This window comes from Rhipicephalus sanguineus, chromosome 3, assembly GCF_013339695.2.
Source record: "Rhipicephalus sanguineus isolate Rsan-2018 chromosome 3, BIME_Rsan_1.4, whole genome shotgun sequence".
In the NCBI taxonomy this organism is placed as follows: domain Eukaryota; kingdom Metazoa; phylum Arthropoda; class Arachnida; order Ixodida; family Ixodidae; genus Rhipicephalus; species Rhipicephalus sanguineus.
The window spans coordinates 151948811-151965638 of NC_051178.1; the positions used below are offsets into that span (position 1 = coordinate 151948811).

The window sequence follows — 16828 nt, forward strand, 5'->3', positions numbered from 1 at the left end:
AAGAGCGCCTAAGAAAACTGCAACTTCGCGCTCCGATTCTAAACTCTCGTTGCCGCGCACAACTTCAAGCTTTCGTTGAGTTGTTCATAGCAGTGTCTGCTTTCCGCAGAATGTGTGTGTGTGTCTGTGTGCGTGTGTGTGCGTGTGTGCGTGTGTGTGTGTGTGTGTGTGTGTGTGTGTGTGTGTGTGTGTGTGTGTGTGTGTGTGTGTGTGTGTGTGTGTGTGTGTGTGTGTGTGTGTGTGTGTGTGTGTGTGTGTGTGTGTTTGCCCCTTCCTCCGACTTTCTGGGCGCAGCTGTTGTTATCTAGCCACTCTCACCGGTGTGTTTTTACACGGCCAGACAGCAGCCACACCTATTACGCATGCGTGGCAGCGCGACGCCGGCCAAGGTGGGAAAGAAAGATGGCAACTGCCTCCACTCATTCGCAGTAGCGGCCACGCCGGTAGTGTGTCATAAATAAAACAAAGCATTCAAGAGAGATTAGTGTAAGCACATTTCACGTACTTCATCGTTCTCACTGATATATAAACATGATCATGCCTGTCCTTATTCGTGTTCGAGCCTGGTTGGTACATGCGGAATAAACAGGAGTGCTGGCGTTATCTGGTTCGGTTGTCTTCTTTCTTTCAATATTCTCTGTAAATATTCAATTGTGAACATCAGGAAGAGATTTGTTATTGTGGTTACTGGAAGAACATTGTTTAGTACTGTCAATGTAACACTGGCAAGGGTAAACTTAACACGAGGCATAACGCTCAAATTATTATTTCCTCCGAATAACGTATTCACGCTATTGTCACGTGAGCAGAGTGTTAGTAAACGAATTACTCGATTTTTTAACAGCACATTTCTTTTATTATCTTTTTGCTTGAACTCTGAACAGATTCGCTAGACTTTGTCTTCTACATTCAGTCATCAAAGCGAGTTGAGGGGCTTTTTGTTGACTCAGCAAAACATTTCCCGTCGAACGTTTCCTCAAATGATAAGCGAATGATGCAAAAGGTAAGTCTCTCTCTTACTCTTTCTGGCATGTTGCCACTCACGGTACCCAGAAGGACAATAATCGGCACTACCACTCTTGTCTATGAGCTGTCTGTCAACGGCCACAGAGTAAGCACATGATATCCCCAACAATTTACATAGCCGCCAAAACGACAGGGTCTCTCGATAAGCGTATACAGTTTCTGTAGCCGAGTGCGTTGTTGTACTTCCAGCACATGCTGAGTCGTCGTCAGTGAAGTGACTGATAGAATTTTGCACTCCAGCTCTCAACGCTGTAACCGGAATCGTTCAAGAGATCGTAACTTGTTCTTCAGTGATAAATGCAATATCTTAAATCTTGTCTCTGGGCTAGTCGGTACATGCTTGCTGGAATGAAGACGCGTAACGACCACTGAAGGAAGAAAAGACGAAAAAGGGCGTTCTTTTCAGTATTGTCTCCCTTCGGTGGCCCTCGCGCGTCTTGTTAGGGTAATGCTTACCAGGTCTTTCGTATATTCATATTTAAGCACAATACATTAAATTCGAAGCATTCCTCAGCGAACCTTTGGCACTTTAAGCGTTTCTATCTACGTATCTATCTATCTATCTATCTATCTATCTATCTATCTATCTATCTATCTAGCCGCCTACGTCTGAGTGTACTCGTGATCGCGTCCTTAAATTGGTGTAGACCGAAATTGGCATGGGAGGGCAAGAGGATTTCACAAATATGACTGTCGGGTCATGACATGAATAACGTGAAAATCCTGTTGCGCACGTCATCAAACCCTTTCCTCTAGATACCTGTGGCACATACCCGTTTACCACGGGCCGCGGTGTACGGCTATGCGCCAGAGGTGATTGACAGTTTATATCTACCCAGAAACGGTGAGAACAGACATTGGTAATTTAAATGTGAGAGCGTTAAGAGAAACCGACATCTGCAGCGTTGACCCGACGAGTGGAAAGAATAAAAATTAGGATCCCAGCAGAACTCGAACCCAAACCTTCTGCGTGGCAATCAGGTATTCTACCACAGAACCACGCCAGGTCTATAAACTTGTTTGGAAAAACAGCCTATGCAGGCGTAACGTCCGTGCAACGTCAATTGTGGTTATGGTGCTGGCTATCTGATTTTACCGGAACGCAATAAACACTACATACAATATGTACTCCTACGGTACAGGCGTCATACCAGATTAACATCTGTGGTTCCAGTGTTGGCTCCGCTTTTATAGCAGTCTAATAAACATTATAACTGCATTCTTATGCTTCATCAAGCTTTATTGAAGCATTGCTCGACCCCGGAGGAATACATTAACGAAACTTACGTGTGATATTCACTTGATTGCAGCATAAAGTGCACTTAGTTTCGATAATACTGACGTATGTACTTTAACGTGAGTGATGACGTTACGTCGCACCATAAGTTACGCTCTAAACGCCAGAGTTTTCGACGTGGCTGGTAAGCCCACGATGCGCACACAGCTGCTACACTTACAAAAACACGTCGATCCACCTCGTAACGCTTGGTTCAAAGCCCTAAAATATAGAATAGAAGTAGTCGCTGCTTGCTTCACATAAAACCGATTCCCACAACGCGTGGGATCTGCCGAATTTCGTTGTCGCCAAATCAAGACCAAGTATTAGAGAAATTGATACAAGGGCAGTTAATAATCGTTAATAATTATTAATAATTATTATCAAAAGCGATAAAAAATACAGAACCGTCAGTGAAACCTCGTAAATACAAATCAAGAACATATAGCTCAACCGCAAAAGTAGCAACCACGGTGAAAGATAAGGTCATATTGATATATTAGTTAAAGTCAGATATACAGCGTGCAGAAACTGTTGTGTCAGCGTCGGTTCATGCGAAAGTAGGAGCAGACAAGTTTCCTAGGGGCGAGTGACGTTTATTGCCACATGTTCATCGTTGCATGACCCGGTCCCGATAAGCCACGAGCAGGATGTGGCGCGTGTCTTTTATTTGTTTCGCGCGCCTGCGCATTATCGACTCGGCGATCAACTTCGGTGCTCCGCCGGACACCACAGAAACTACATCGGCTGCTAAGACGTCATAGTTCGCAAGAGCACAACAACACATTAGAACGAGCTCTTGAAAAGATTAGTTCGAGCAAACATCGGGACAAGATTATCCACGTGGCGGTGGCGTATCGAATGCGATAAAACGTCGTGCAGCTGTCAATCGCAGGCAATACCGAGTGAGCAAGAACGTTAGCTGGGTGAGTGTTGGTCTTTCAGAGGATGATATTATATGTTATGGCTTCCGAAAGTGAAACGTCTACAGCTATAGGTGACAAACCAAACAGACAGCTTTTTATTCTGTACATTCGAATTTTTAACTGCCTTTTTTTATATGTGACTTTTTTTTCTAGTTTTTTTTTTTTTTCTAAAAGAGCCAAGTCCTGAGAAAAACTGAGAAAAACTCAATTTATTGCTATTGACAGTATGGTCGGGCCTGTTCCAATTTAAAATACCTCAAATCTATATTGCGGCTAAAATCTATATAGCCCAGTATCGTCGGTATTCAGGAGTAAAATTTGGATTTCGCTGTTATAGATTGGAACATTTCATTAGGGTTTGGATTAGCTCGTAAAAGAAGTCTAAACCGCAAGGGCTTAACGATATAGCAATAGTTCGCGGCAATACTAACACCATCTTTGTGCTTCCGTCGGTGCCGCCCTTCGTTGCATGGGCGTAATGGCGATGACTAGACTTGTAGAGTGAGTGGTCCTTCAAGGCAAAACGCGCACCATTCTGGACTGTCGGCAGCGCTTTCTTGTTCTTGGCATCTATTGAAGGCTTTCAAAAAAAATGCGTCCGCTCTTCTTTTCCTTCTTAGCTCGTTTTATGCCACGCTGTTTCGGAACACTTCTTCTTCTTCAGGGAATAGATGGGGCCCAATATCTTCATTTCAGCTGTCTTCTATCTCAAATAAACTGTGTTGCAGCGAACGAAGGACATGATACTGTAGCGCAAAACTAGAAAAGAAAGACTAAGAGCCAGCAAGAAGTAGGAAAGCTGGCCTCTTATTGTTTCTATACGAGTTCTGCCCTACAGCATCACGTCCTTCAGTAAGTGCCAACTCGCCCTGGAAAAACTAACTGTGCAACGAAAGCACGATAGCAAAACAACGAGGACACAAATGGAACAGATTGGAAGCGGCCATGTTGATTGTTTTGGTTACGACTGTTCACGTAGCGCTTCTTTAATGGATCTGGCTCAGTTTGATTGAAACAGGTGCAGGATTTGGCTTTTGAAAATTTCGAAACGCAGACATGCCCGCTCTCGGGTGCTTCTCCTCCCTTTTGGATTGGCGATGGATCACAACCGTGCTGGTCTTTGCGGTGACTTACCTGTTGGGTCGCTTCTACTACCGTGTATCCAAGTACCCGAAGGGACCTTTCCCACTTCCACTCGTGGGTAACCTGCTGGGTGAGTGACTTTGCTCAGCAGTGTAGCAACTTGAGTTGTTCTATTGTGCATTAGTGTGTCCGACATCACAAAAGCAGATGAAAGCGAAACTATTATGCAAGCATCGTTGCATCCTACTTCAAGCTTTAAAAAAACGACGAAGGCAAGCCTTCTTGAAATGCATAATAATATCTGGGGTTTAACGTCCCAAAACCACGATATGATTATGAGAGACGCCGTAGTGGAGGGCTCCGGAAATTTCTACCACCTGGGGTTCTTTAACGTGCACCTAAATCTAAGTACACGGGCCTCAAACATTTTTGTCTCCATCGAAAATGCAGCCGCCGCGTCCGGGATTCGATCCCGCGACCTTCGGGTCAGCAGTCGAGTGCCATAACCACTAGACCACCGTGGCGGGGGCTTCTTGAAATGCAAGATGCCGGTATGAGGTCGAGGCAAACCTTTTTCTACAGAGCACGTTTACTAAAACGCAACAGCGTTTTAAATGCCCAATGCCCCAATCTGTCTTTCGATTAGAATTTCCTAGAAGTAACATGAGCAATTTCTGCGCGAAACTATGTACTTTTGTCGCCACCTTATAGCAGTTTTAGTCTTGTTCCAAAGAGTGGCCTTGTCCGCTCTTATCCTGGTGTTATCGCTGAATTCGCGTGTGTAACTTCTTCCCGCTGATTAGAAGTTTTGAAGGAGCGACGCACCCTTGTCGGAGCGTTGGTCCATTGTTTCAAACCATTCCATTAAAGATTGCGTTTCCGATCATTGTTTTCTTTACAACTTATGAGTGGGCATTGCAAAGCGTTCTTGGAGCCTTTTACAGCAGAGCTGTGAAGCTCGAGGTTTGCCGTGTGTCGTAGATAATAGCATAGCCTTGTATAGTATAGTATAGCAAGGGGACGGGAAAGGAAACTGAGGGGCAGGAGGAGGAGAGAACGAGTAGAGAGAAAGAAAGAGAAATAGAGGGATAGATAGAAAGGGAAGAAAGAGAAAAAAGAAGGCTACAGAACGACTACAGAGAGAAAGAGAAAGAAATGAAGATATAGAAAGAAAGAGAACGAGAAAATAGAGAGAGAGAGAAAAAAGGGAACGAAGAGAGAAAAAGGTAGAAAGCGATGTGATGGTAAGGGGGAGGGAAAGGAGGACGGAAGAGAGTAAAGCGTAGCACATAAAGAATGAGAAAGAGAGAAAGAAATGCAGAAAGAAAAACAAAGACAGAGAGAGCATCAGTGAAAGAGAAAGAAGTATAAAGAGAGAAAAAAGATAGAAAGAAAGAGGAAGCAAGCATCGCGTCGTCTAGTGACCAGATACCGCGCCATCTGGCCAAGCCAGGCATGCGCAATAGCTAAACCACGCCCACCGCGTAACCTCCGCTCTATAGCGCATATAGGCTAGCTGCGTACTCCCGAGGTGGAAGCCGCGCATCTCGAAGCTAGACGTGTCGGTCGACGGGGAGTACGAGCGGCGACGGGTCCGTGCTTCGTTGTGTCAGCCTTTGGGCGACTTAGCGCAAACTGCCCACAATTTTTGTTTGCTTTAGGCAAAATATATAACTTAGGAAAAACCGATGTGTCGCTGAGCTTTACGAGAACCGAAAGCATAACTTTGACCTTTATAACCATGTAATGATTCAGGACTTGGCTTAGTGCTTGCACCATACTTTTGCCCCCTAACAATCCTGCCCACTACTGTCTGCAGCTTTACGCAACGTGACCGACTTGCACGCAAGGTCAACCGAATGGTCAAAGACATACGGCGACGTCTTCACTTTGTGGATGGCCCACAGGCCGATGGTGATGCTGAACAGCTACGCTGTTATTCGGGAAGCATTGGTGGAGAGACGGCATGATTTCGCCGGCCGCTTTCCAACTAGAACAGGTGAGCATGCAAGCTAGGCAAACGCTGTAACACATTTGGTGTGAGGTCACGCATCAGTTTATCCTTTGCAGCCTACTCCTGTAATCGCTTAAAATGTACTGATGGGCTAGTTGGTGAGCCATGATGTTCGAATAGGCAGCGCACATAAGGGCAACGAACACGTACACAAAAAAGACGCAAACACAAACGCTGTACTGCAACTGGTGATTTATTGTCGAAAGACCCGGCTGATGTATGTGAACACGCACATGTGCTGTGAGAGCAGTGGATACGATGAGGACCGAAAAAACCCGAGGAAACCACACAAATAAAGGCACAACAAAAAAAAACAACAGAAAAAACAAAAAACAACAAAAAGAACAAAAAAACAAAAAACAAAAAAACACGTGGTTCTGATAAAAAAAATTTGCCACACAGTATGTGGTTACAAACCAAGGTATCGGCGCGCTTTTTCAGAGAACGCGACCGAGGGGCAACTGATACACTTATCTTTCCATTTGTCAATTTCTATGGCCTCGATTACTTCTCTGGTTTCCTTGCGTTCCTTGCGCACAATCTCCGTACCTGCTAGAGTGGGAGCACAGCCACAATCCCTACAATGGAAGGCCAAATGCCCCGAATCTTTTGCTGCAATGTGGCGGTTGTGTTCCGTTAGCCGTGTGTTTATGCACCTGCCCGTCTGACCAATGTAAACCTTGTTACAGGTCAGAGGGATCTTAATAATAATATCTGGGGTTTAACGTCCCAAAACCACGATATGATTATGAGAGACGCCGTAGTGGAGGTCTCCGGAAATTTCGACCACCTGGAGTTCTTTAACGTGCACCTAAATCTAAGTACACGGGCCTCAAACATTTTCGCCTCCATCGAAAAATACAGCCGCCGCGGCCCAAAGGGATCTTGTAGATCACCTCTTCTGTGCATGCGACGTAGGGGCTGCGGTGCTTGATTTCACACGATTGCGTATGCGTCTTAGCGCCATTCATCTTTTTGCACAGGCCCGACAATCGTACTCGACATTCGGCTTTCCGTCGACACCGGCTTTCCGACCTATCATTCGCAGATTGTGCGAAATGGTGTGCACATAAGGTATCACTACCGTACGCCGGTGGTTCCTGCTTGCGGCAGCACTTGTTTTCTTTTTTTTTGCAAGCCTTCTGCGACCGAAACCAAAAGGTTCGTTGTACGTGTTCGTTGCCCTTTTTTGCGCTGCCCATTCGAAAATCATACTCCTGTAAATTTGAAATTGGTCAAGTTTATTTTGTGTTTATATTCAACGTTCTGAAACGTGCCTGCGAGAAATCGTTTATTTCGGCTATAGCAGGTCCTCTTCTACGCATTATTACTGAATGAGCAGTCAGTAAAAGCTTGAAAACACAAGAAAACACAAGCCAGTCTGCTACATCGCTAGGTCTGGGGCTCCTTTCGTTTTATTTTACTTTAGTGTTTTTTCAGTATCATTCACAACGTTGGTCTTCTCTGGGCTACAAGTTGAAGGATCGTTTAAACGTGCCAGCGTTCTTCGCCATGGGCTGGCTTAGTTGTAGTTCGAGAGCAAGAAGTAAAAAGACATTGGCGGAGTGAATCAAGGAACAGAAAAAAATTGAATCGGGTAACTTTGCTACTGTTTGTTACTTCAATGTTTAGGATAGCCGATCAAATCTTGTGTTTCCAGAGCAGTCGAATTTATAATAACGGGAAACAAGGCGTTCTTGGACCAGATCTTCCAAACCGAAAAGCGTTGCCTAAAAAACAATGAATGCGATAACAACAAATTGGGATGTGGTACCAAGTAAGGCAAGCAGCAAACTCTTTTGGACCCGATCTTGCATAACTCTACAAAACACTGGTGTGAAGGAGTACGTGCGCTCTAGGGTGCGAAGCGGTTTTCGTGCTGTCTGTCGTCTCGACACGAAGTAAGCGGGGAGAGCACAACAGGTGCAAGGGTATACGAGCCGCCTACTGATGTCTGTTGAGGCAACGCTCGTGACCGCACCCTTATGATCAAAGTTCGCAGTTACCGCTCAAGCAACGTGCCCCACCCCTCCCCCCATTGGCGCCTTTTCATGCTCCTTCGCACGACGAAAGAAGGGCGGGGCGTTTCCTTTATGCTTGAGGAGCCATCGACGGCAGGCCTCTCATGCGGGGCGACGTTATCGCATGCGCTCTTCGTGTGACGGAGATGGCCGGATCGTTTCATCTCTGCTTGGTCTGCGTTCTCCCCCAGCGCTCGCGCACTTTTCCACGCGCGTAGAAACGCGATGCGCGGGGTGATGTTATCTATTTGGTGTTTATGCGGAATATGACGGCGACGGCAACATCGACGGAGAAAATCCGGCCTAGAATGTACATGTAATTGCTATTGAAATAAAAACAAAACATAGTCTAAGGGCGTGAAGTTTCGAACTCGCTTTATTGTACATTTCATCCCTTGAAAGAGGAGGTGGGGGGGCACTCGCACCAATTATGAAGCGCGAGTGGGCTGTTAAGTGGACGACTTTTCACATCATTTTCATTGCCCATTATGCCGATTCCAGGGGCCATACAAAACCAAGGCAACCACGATATACTATTCGAGGATTACAACCCCCGTTTTAAGGCTCTTCGGAAAGTGGCATTGTCAGCTGTGAGGCAAGTATAACTGCTTCTCTTCGATTTAGTCTATGCCTCGAGTGCGTTCGGTTTACCTATGAATACCTTGTTTAAAAGTTTTCAAAGTTCTACTTCTCTTTGTAAATGCACAAAGCACCGGAAGCATTGTTGGTAGGAAGATGCCACAATGATTGTTCTTCGGCATTAGTCACGAACGCGAAAGAATGTAACTGGGAGTATGTAGGCTATCAGTATGCGAAGATTTCCAAATTTTGAATATCGAATCGAATAGGGCCCTATGCGATTTTATGTTCGAATCGTACAGGCGCCATTCGAAAATAAGAATATTTTCGATAATTTATGAATACAAAAATTACGAATATATGGACACAAAAATATATCCACCGTAGTAAAGTACCACGAGTCTTAATTCCGCAGGGACAGTATAAACATAAACCCTGCAAGTTTATTTAGAGCAGCAGGCTACAATCAGAGCAATGCAACGATCATTCGCATTCTCTTTATAGTTCTGTGCACAGGAAAAGTCTGCCTGATGTCCCATTTCAAAATCTCATACTAGTATCTGAACGCGGTCTTATAATAAATGAAAATTAAGGCTGTTCAATATAAGAAAACTATTCAGAAAAGATTCCATATTCGATTCCACTCGCTTCTCGCACGGTTTTATTTTTGTTCTAGTCGTGTCAAGAATCTCTGTTTGCACATCACTGACTTATAGTGCCGAATGTGATGTATAGACCTCCCGTCGTATGTAGCTTCTTGCCCTTCAGTTCTTTCTTATAAAAGACAGATTTCTTTTTTCGTGAAGTCTTTTCCGACAATTGTAGAAACGTGCTGATAAGGTGAACATTATTGAATCGCAGAAAGTACGCTGCCAGCGAGTCCTTGGAAAAGCTCTGCACCGATATCGTTGACGCTTTTGCGAATTCCTTGAAAGAGGGACCACAGGTCATGGACTTGAGGAAACCTATCTTCTCTATCCTCTGCAAGGTCATAGGGGTATCCATATACGGCACAAGGTATGTAATATATTTTTGTCGTTAAAACTGTATTTGCTTGCAAATTCAATCGAAAGCAAGGAAACATAAATTGCTCTGCAGTTCTGACAGAGCTTGGTGACCACCAGCGCGAGGAGCAACCCTTCAGATGACTTTGTGCAGCCCTAGCCGCGCATTACGAACATACTTGACATACGCAGTGTTCGGTGTAGCGAAGCTTTAGCAATGTGACTCTGTGGTAATTGCCACAGTTTTGCCAGCCCGGGACTATTTTCACATGACGTGATAGTCGAATTGCAGAGTGAACATAAATAAATAGATTTGGTTCGCTTCAAACAATGTGTCGCCAAATGCGAATAAATTTCTTCCCTTGTACAGACAACTTCAGTGCAATGGTCACAAAATCCAGACGAAAAGTGCATTTAGGACGTTTTCAACAAACAAATGCACAATGAATCTGCAACTGGTCTCTGTAGAATGTAGTGATGCAAATGTTATAGTGCCATAACCAGAACGTTGCTTAACTGGTTTGGTTTGATCCCCACTCTGTAACTAGTCCCCTTCACGAATTAAATTGCTTCTCGCCAAGCCCCACTGTAAACTCTCGCATTGCTCTGGAACATCTAAAACACCGTTAATATAGAACTTGCTTTCACAGATCTTCTTGAAGTGACGAACAATTACGAATATAGTGCTGGAGATAGAAGCTAAGAAAAAAAACTGCGAAGCCAATGTGCAAAGAGGCGAGCTATACTCTGACTGCAAAAGAGTTGCTCCCACATTGAATCAAGTGACGTTCCTCCTTGCCTTCTCCTGCATATTGGAGCCGACGATTCTTGCGGCGTTAACGAAAATAACTCTAACGTCATGCTTCCTTGTGCAGGCTGCATGAGCAAAAAGACGATATCGAACGCCTGGAAAACATCAACCGCCGGTTCTACGAAATCTCACCCAATGGCCTGCCAAGCGACATCGCTCCCTTCCTGGCCGTTCTGTATCTCGAGAAACAAAAAAGGATGGCAGCTGTGTTTCGAGATCTCTCGGAGATCCTTCACGGGCTGTTCTCGAAAGCCGAGGCGTCCTACGTTTCAGGTATACGCTTTTCTCTAGTAGTATACACATGTGGTACCGTCTAGGAACACACCGTCTGCAAGGTCCAGCTGGCTCCTCGCTCATAGTATTTGCTGAAATAGTCTGAAGGGGGTTTCACATTCCACTATGGCGCGTTTATTGCAGCGAAAGCCACGAAAAAAAAAAACAGCGTTGATGTTACAAGACGTAACAAACCAGGCTGTACCGACGTAAACGTATATTTCTATTTCATGAAGTAAGGCATTTCTCACGCAGAGCTGGAAAGCTTTATCATCAATGTAAATGGCAATGACGGAACGTTTACGAAAGTATCACTTTACCTTTTCTCGTGGCGTCACTCAGCCAAGATAAATAATAAAACACGTACAGTTCTACCGTACTTGCTTTTCTGATCGGCTTTTACCTCTTTTTTCTCACTAGTGATACAATCCCATACTCGCAAGTACGTTGGTCCTCAATGATGTTAGCTGCGAAAACTGCCGCTGCACGATATCTTGGCTTACGCAGTCGCATCAAAAACAGCGTCGTGTTGCCCTTGAACAGGTAAGACGGAGAACTTCACGCACGCCATGCTGGCCGCCCGAGACGAAGCCATCAAGGAGGATAAAACTGATGCGCAGTACCTGACCAAAGCCAACATGATTCTCGTTACAATGAACCTCTTCAATGGTAGGTAAAGCGACAGCTGCTCCTTACTCCACGCATTCTTTACGATAGTGTTTACGAGTCTCGTTACATCGTACTCACTCACTACTCTCGCGATACGTCTTTCAAGTCTGTCTGTCCTATCGGCGAAATGCGATAAGACGTTAAGCCCAGGCGTATAGGTCTACTGAACTGCTGTTTGGAGGCTAGGGTGTCTCGATGCTCCACCTGCATTGGGGGAGGAAGAGCATCGAGGCACACTATTTTAAGTGCGGAGCACTTCAGGGGCCCGGGCTCTCGTGTGCTGTCGTATGCAGTCGTCGCTTGGCGTAACGCAGGCAAAATTCCGTATAAAAATTAAAAAAAAAGACGAAGCAAGCGAGAAATAGAAAGAGAGAGAGAAAGGTAAAAAATAGGAAGAAAAATAGAAAGCGCACGAAAGAGAAAGAAATAGATAAAGAGAGAGGAAGAAATAACTGGAAATAAACAGAGAAAAAAAACGGAAAAAGAGGAAAAGAAAGAAAAAGAGGAGGAAAGAATGAAGAAATCGAAGAGAAACAAGGAAGGCGGCCAGCTCTGCACTTCCTTCAGGCTTGGCGCCCTTAGTGCGAAGCTGCCTTGATTTTACAGAGAAAGCTGTTATGATATCATTTCAACGGCCGTTTTTGGCGCCGTAGTTGTCCGCCGCCGCCGCCGCCAGTGTCCGTAACCGCTATCACGCGAAATAAGAAAAAAGAAAGGAAATAAGAAAAAATTTTCAGGATGGAACAAGGTTCGAGCCTGGGCCCTCTGCGTGGGAGCTCAGTGTTCTACCTCTGAGCCATGCCGGTGCTTGAAACTGCGTTGCAAAAAGACCCTATACAGGCTTCATGTCGGGAAGGAACCACATTAACATATGTAATGTAGTGTGGTAGCAGAGTAAAATAACAACCAGGCGTCACACAATGCGAATTACGCAACGAGTTGGGTTGTTGCATGCTTCCAACCCATTACAAAGGCCTCTGCGATAATTCTTCATCGTCATCAGCCACAGCATCAACAAAATGCACATAATGCCTTACATGTGTTTAGCGGGTACCACGGTTCTCCGCAGAATGACGAAAAATTGCACAGTGGCTGCTTCCCTAATTCACAAAAATTATGATGATTTATAGCGTAGTGGGGTTCCTCGCAAGTGCACTTCTATTGGTTGCCAAGGAAGCCCATAACGCTCTCATGATCCATTTCCTCAGGCTCTCAATAAAGTTAATTCCCTCTCTCTCTCGCTCTCCGGTTCTCCAGTTAACGTATGTTATAAAGCGTGGTGGGACAGTTAAATAACGACCGTGCGTCACACAGTATGAATTACGTATACCTAGTTGGTCGTTTAAAGCTTCCAACCCATTACAAAGGGTTCAGCCATGATTCTTCATCGTCATCAACTGCCGCATCAACAAAATGCACATAATGCCTTACCTCGCTTCTCGGCAGAATAACGAATAATGTCGTGGTGGTTGCTGCCCAACTTCACAAGAAAGTTGTGATTTATGGCGCAGCACAGTCCCAGCTTTCGCTGGGACTGTGCTGCGCTTTCAGCGCAGGCCTGGCGTTTTTTTTTTTTTTTTTAATGAGGAGATAATGAGAAGGAGATCTAGCTACTATACACATACAAGCATTTTTCAGACTACGCTTTGTCGGCGACACTTAATGGGAACAAAGCTCCGACAGTGCTGCTTGTGACGATACCACGTTCCTTCTTGAAAGCTCTCAATCTAATCATCACGTAACTGTGCGGAAGCCGAACGGCTGCTGCAACCAGCCGCTGCTAAGTTAAGAACAGCTTCAGCAGTGCAAAACAATACAACACAGCGTCGTATTCTCGAATACTTTCCCTATTGTTGTAGCTCCAGCTGTAAGCATCTCATCTCACGTTTGCTTGTTAGAATTGCCAGATAACATGTTTTAAATCATTTGCAAGTTATTTATCATTTGTTTCTACTTCAGTTAACCGGCGTTCTGATATGTGTACCCGCCAGTGAATACACTGGCTGCAATATGTGAACCCATGTTATTTCCTAGCTGGATCCGACACATCGACAGGCACAATTCAGTGGCTTCTGCTACGCATGGCAAAAGAACCAAGCGTTCAAACTAGGATCCAAAAAGAAATAGAAGACAACATCGGTAAGAAAAGTCTCCAACCACATCTTTCTTCTTTTTTTGTCCCAGTAACCCCACCTTAGTTCTTAGTTACACCATAGTTCCGGCCAGCAGGCCTCAGTTCCTGGAAGTCGCACCTGACGGCGTCCATCAACGCCTAGGACACAACCAAAACCTCCTATCGAAAAAGCGTCTTCTGCTACGTCGTGTGCCTTCAATCGCGCTTTCGTCGTGCTATTTGCATTTCGTCACTATTGCTCGATTACACAGAGACCACGGAGGCAATGACAGTTTCCACACTACTTGCAGTTGTTACATTAAGAGTGTCCTTGATGTACCCCAGTGACATCGCAATAGCCTTGTATCTTCATAACAAGCCCACTTAGTGATTGATTGATTGATTGATTGATTGATTGATTGATTGATTGATTGATTGATTGATTGATTGATTGATTGATTGATTGATTGATTGATTGATTGATTGATTGATTGATTGATTGATTGATTGATTGATTGATTGATTGATTGATTGATTGATTGATTGATTGAAATTGTGACACTTCGTAATGACATGATGGCATTCGCTTGCGTAACGACGTTTTTCAATGTGTAATAGGCTATATACGTGACTTCTCGCTGTGTGTGTAAGTCCCGTTTGCGTAACCGTAGGAGCGCAGATGCCTCGGCATACTTGTTTGTAAATCCTAATCTTATTTTCTTCCGCTTAAACGACACACCGAGCTACCCAAGCTGCTCCTTTATGTACCAAGGTGCCACCATCGAAGCTGGCTGCCTCTGCTCACAGTGTTCTCGTAGTAATTTTACCCGTTTGAGTGCACCATTGATTTAACCAGCCGAGAGGGGGTTACGTTGCGGAGGCTTCGTGTCGGGGTCGCGCTTACTCCATCTGTGACCACACTTTGGGCGCAACATTACCGCTGCCCAGGCATATGGTACATCGTGCCTATTTTGTGACGCCCCAGTCCGCGAGTTGACTGTCACACACTTGTTGTGGACTTGCACAAGCCTACAACTAAGCCGTCTGCGCCACCTCCGTGCAACGGGCCTCAGGCCTGGTAAAACCACCCGACCTCTACCGCTGGTTCCGTGGACCTTACATCGATCATTATTAGACTTTACACACGAAGCAAATTTGCATGTGCATTTTTGACACCCCTAATTGCTATGCCTAATGGCCAGCTTTCGAAATAAAAAAAAAAAGAATGCACGATTTGTTTCTTCATCCACAACCCCTTTCATTTCTTTTCTACGCTAAGGGAGCATGCCACCCGTGTACGAAGACCGTGAGAAGCTTCCTTTCACCGTGGCTTGCCTGCTAGAGACGCTGAGGATGCACCCCGCGGCGCCTCTTGGAATACCTCATAACACAACGACGGACACTCGAGTCGGTGAGTGCTAGCTTAATTAGACAGCTAGTCTAAAGACAACTAAAAAAAGACATTTTTTGTCAACGCTTAACTTTCACGCGGACCACAACTATTTATTTCAAGACAGAGGTATCGTGCTCAAAAAGCTTCTGGAGCCAGATTCACAAACACGGCGTTGTATGATCTTAAGTGCCATGTGACATTAGGGGCTGCCATCGCTAATATTATGTCTGCTATTATGATTGGCTCCCACCTGCACAAAATAACCATTTCAGAGCAAGAACTCTATTTTGTTAAAAAAAAGACTTGTTGCAGCTCACATTTGCCAACGCTAGTATTGTTCTTCTAGCTATACCTATATACACAAGCCACTGTTGTGTACGAAGTGTTTGCTGCTGCCGTTTGGCGGCAGAAAAAAAAAAACTAGGACACGCCACATGCCGTAGACTTCACCATTCAGCCCGGCACCACCTTGGGGTGCAGAACTATAGAGTTGCTGTTGGACTAGGTATAACTCATATTGGTAACGTAATTAGAGCGCATTCTGTCAGACCCGACATACACGCAACTAGTCCACACTGAGCCGTTCAAAACGGTCACAGGCGTTGTCTCACAGCAACCATTCACGGGCACTTGTGAGCGCCTTGAATGATTGCGTCTGTCGGTGGGTGCGTGTGAGCGGGTGTGACGAAATGCGCTTTAATTACTTTAAGACATGTTTAACAAGGCTTAGGCAGCTTTAGTGATATGTGTGCATCTCGAGTCACGTCACAAATGGACAGTAGATAGCCTAACAGGGATAGTCGCGCACTTAAAACAAATATGCCCGATTTTGCAGGCAAGTGGAACATACCCAAGGACACGGGCATGTTGTACAACATCCACGCGGTGCATCATGACCCGAAGAACTGGGAAAATCCCGAGGAGTTCCGTCCCGAGCGGTTCTTCAATCCCGTGACTGGGAAAGTGTGTACGGACGTCGGTCCTCTGATCACCTTCGGCCAGGGAGCCCGCAGCTGCCCAGGAGAGAAGCTGGCTCAGATGGACATGTTTTACATTCTCGTACGACTCATGCAGAGGCTCACAGTCAGTGCCCCTAGCGTGGCCTCCGATGTACGCTTTAACGGGAATGGTTCGAGCTTGTTTTTGCACCCTGCTCGGCAAAATATTGTATTCACCAGAAGAAGCTGGCTACGTGAAACCTGTTACTAGAACCGCAGCCGCTCAATGAAAAAAAAGTTAATGCGGCTTTGCACTAGGGGTGCCAAGCCTGAAGGAAATGCGGAGCTGGGCAGCCTTCTTTGTCTCTCTTCAATTTTCTCTTTCTTTCGTCCTCTATTTCTTTCTTGTTCTCTTTTCCAGATTTTCTGCGTTTTCTTTTTCCTCTTTGTATTTTTTTCTATTTTGTTTTTTTTTTCATTTCTTCCTCTCTCTGTTTCTCGCTTGCTTCCTCGTTTTAACTTACGCAGAAATGTACGCGGAAGTTTTGAAACTATACACAGTAACGTATAAGGAGAAAACGTGGACTGGTCGAGATTATTGATTCCCCTCGTACAAGCAGCAAACAAACACTATCTCGCTCGTACACTGGGTCGTGGATGTAACAGGGGATATAAGCAGTGACAACAGCGGCACGACCAACA

At 45.1% G+C, this 16828-nt stretch overlaps 1 protein-coding gene across 1 annotated transcript; it reads left to right on the forward strand.

Moving 5' to 3' along the window:
• Positions 1-4279: 4279 nt before the first annotated feature.
• Positions 4280-16412, forward strand: LOC119385977 (steroid 17-alpha-hydroxylase/17,20 lyase-like). The gene is made up of 9 exons (XM_049413518.1): positions 4280-4441; positions 6131-6310; positions 8848-8945; positions 9791-9942; positions 10805-11013; positions 11557-11682; positions 13717-13821; positions 15075-15206; positions 16024-16412. Exons 1-9 carry the CDS (start codon positions 4285-4287, stop codon positions 16395-16397), a joined length of 1533 nt encoding a protein of 510 aa, XP_049269475.1. The 5' UTR covers positions 4280-4284; the 3' UTR covers positions 16398-16412.
• Positions 16413-16828: the final 416 nt, after the last annotated feature.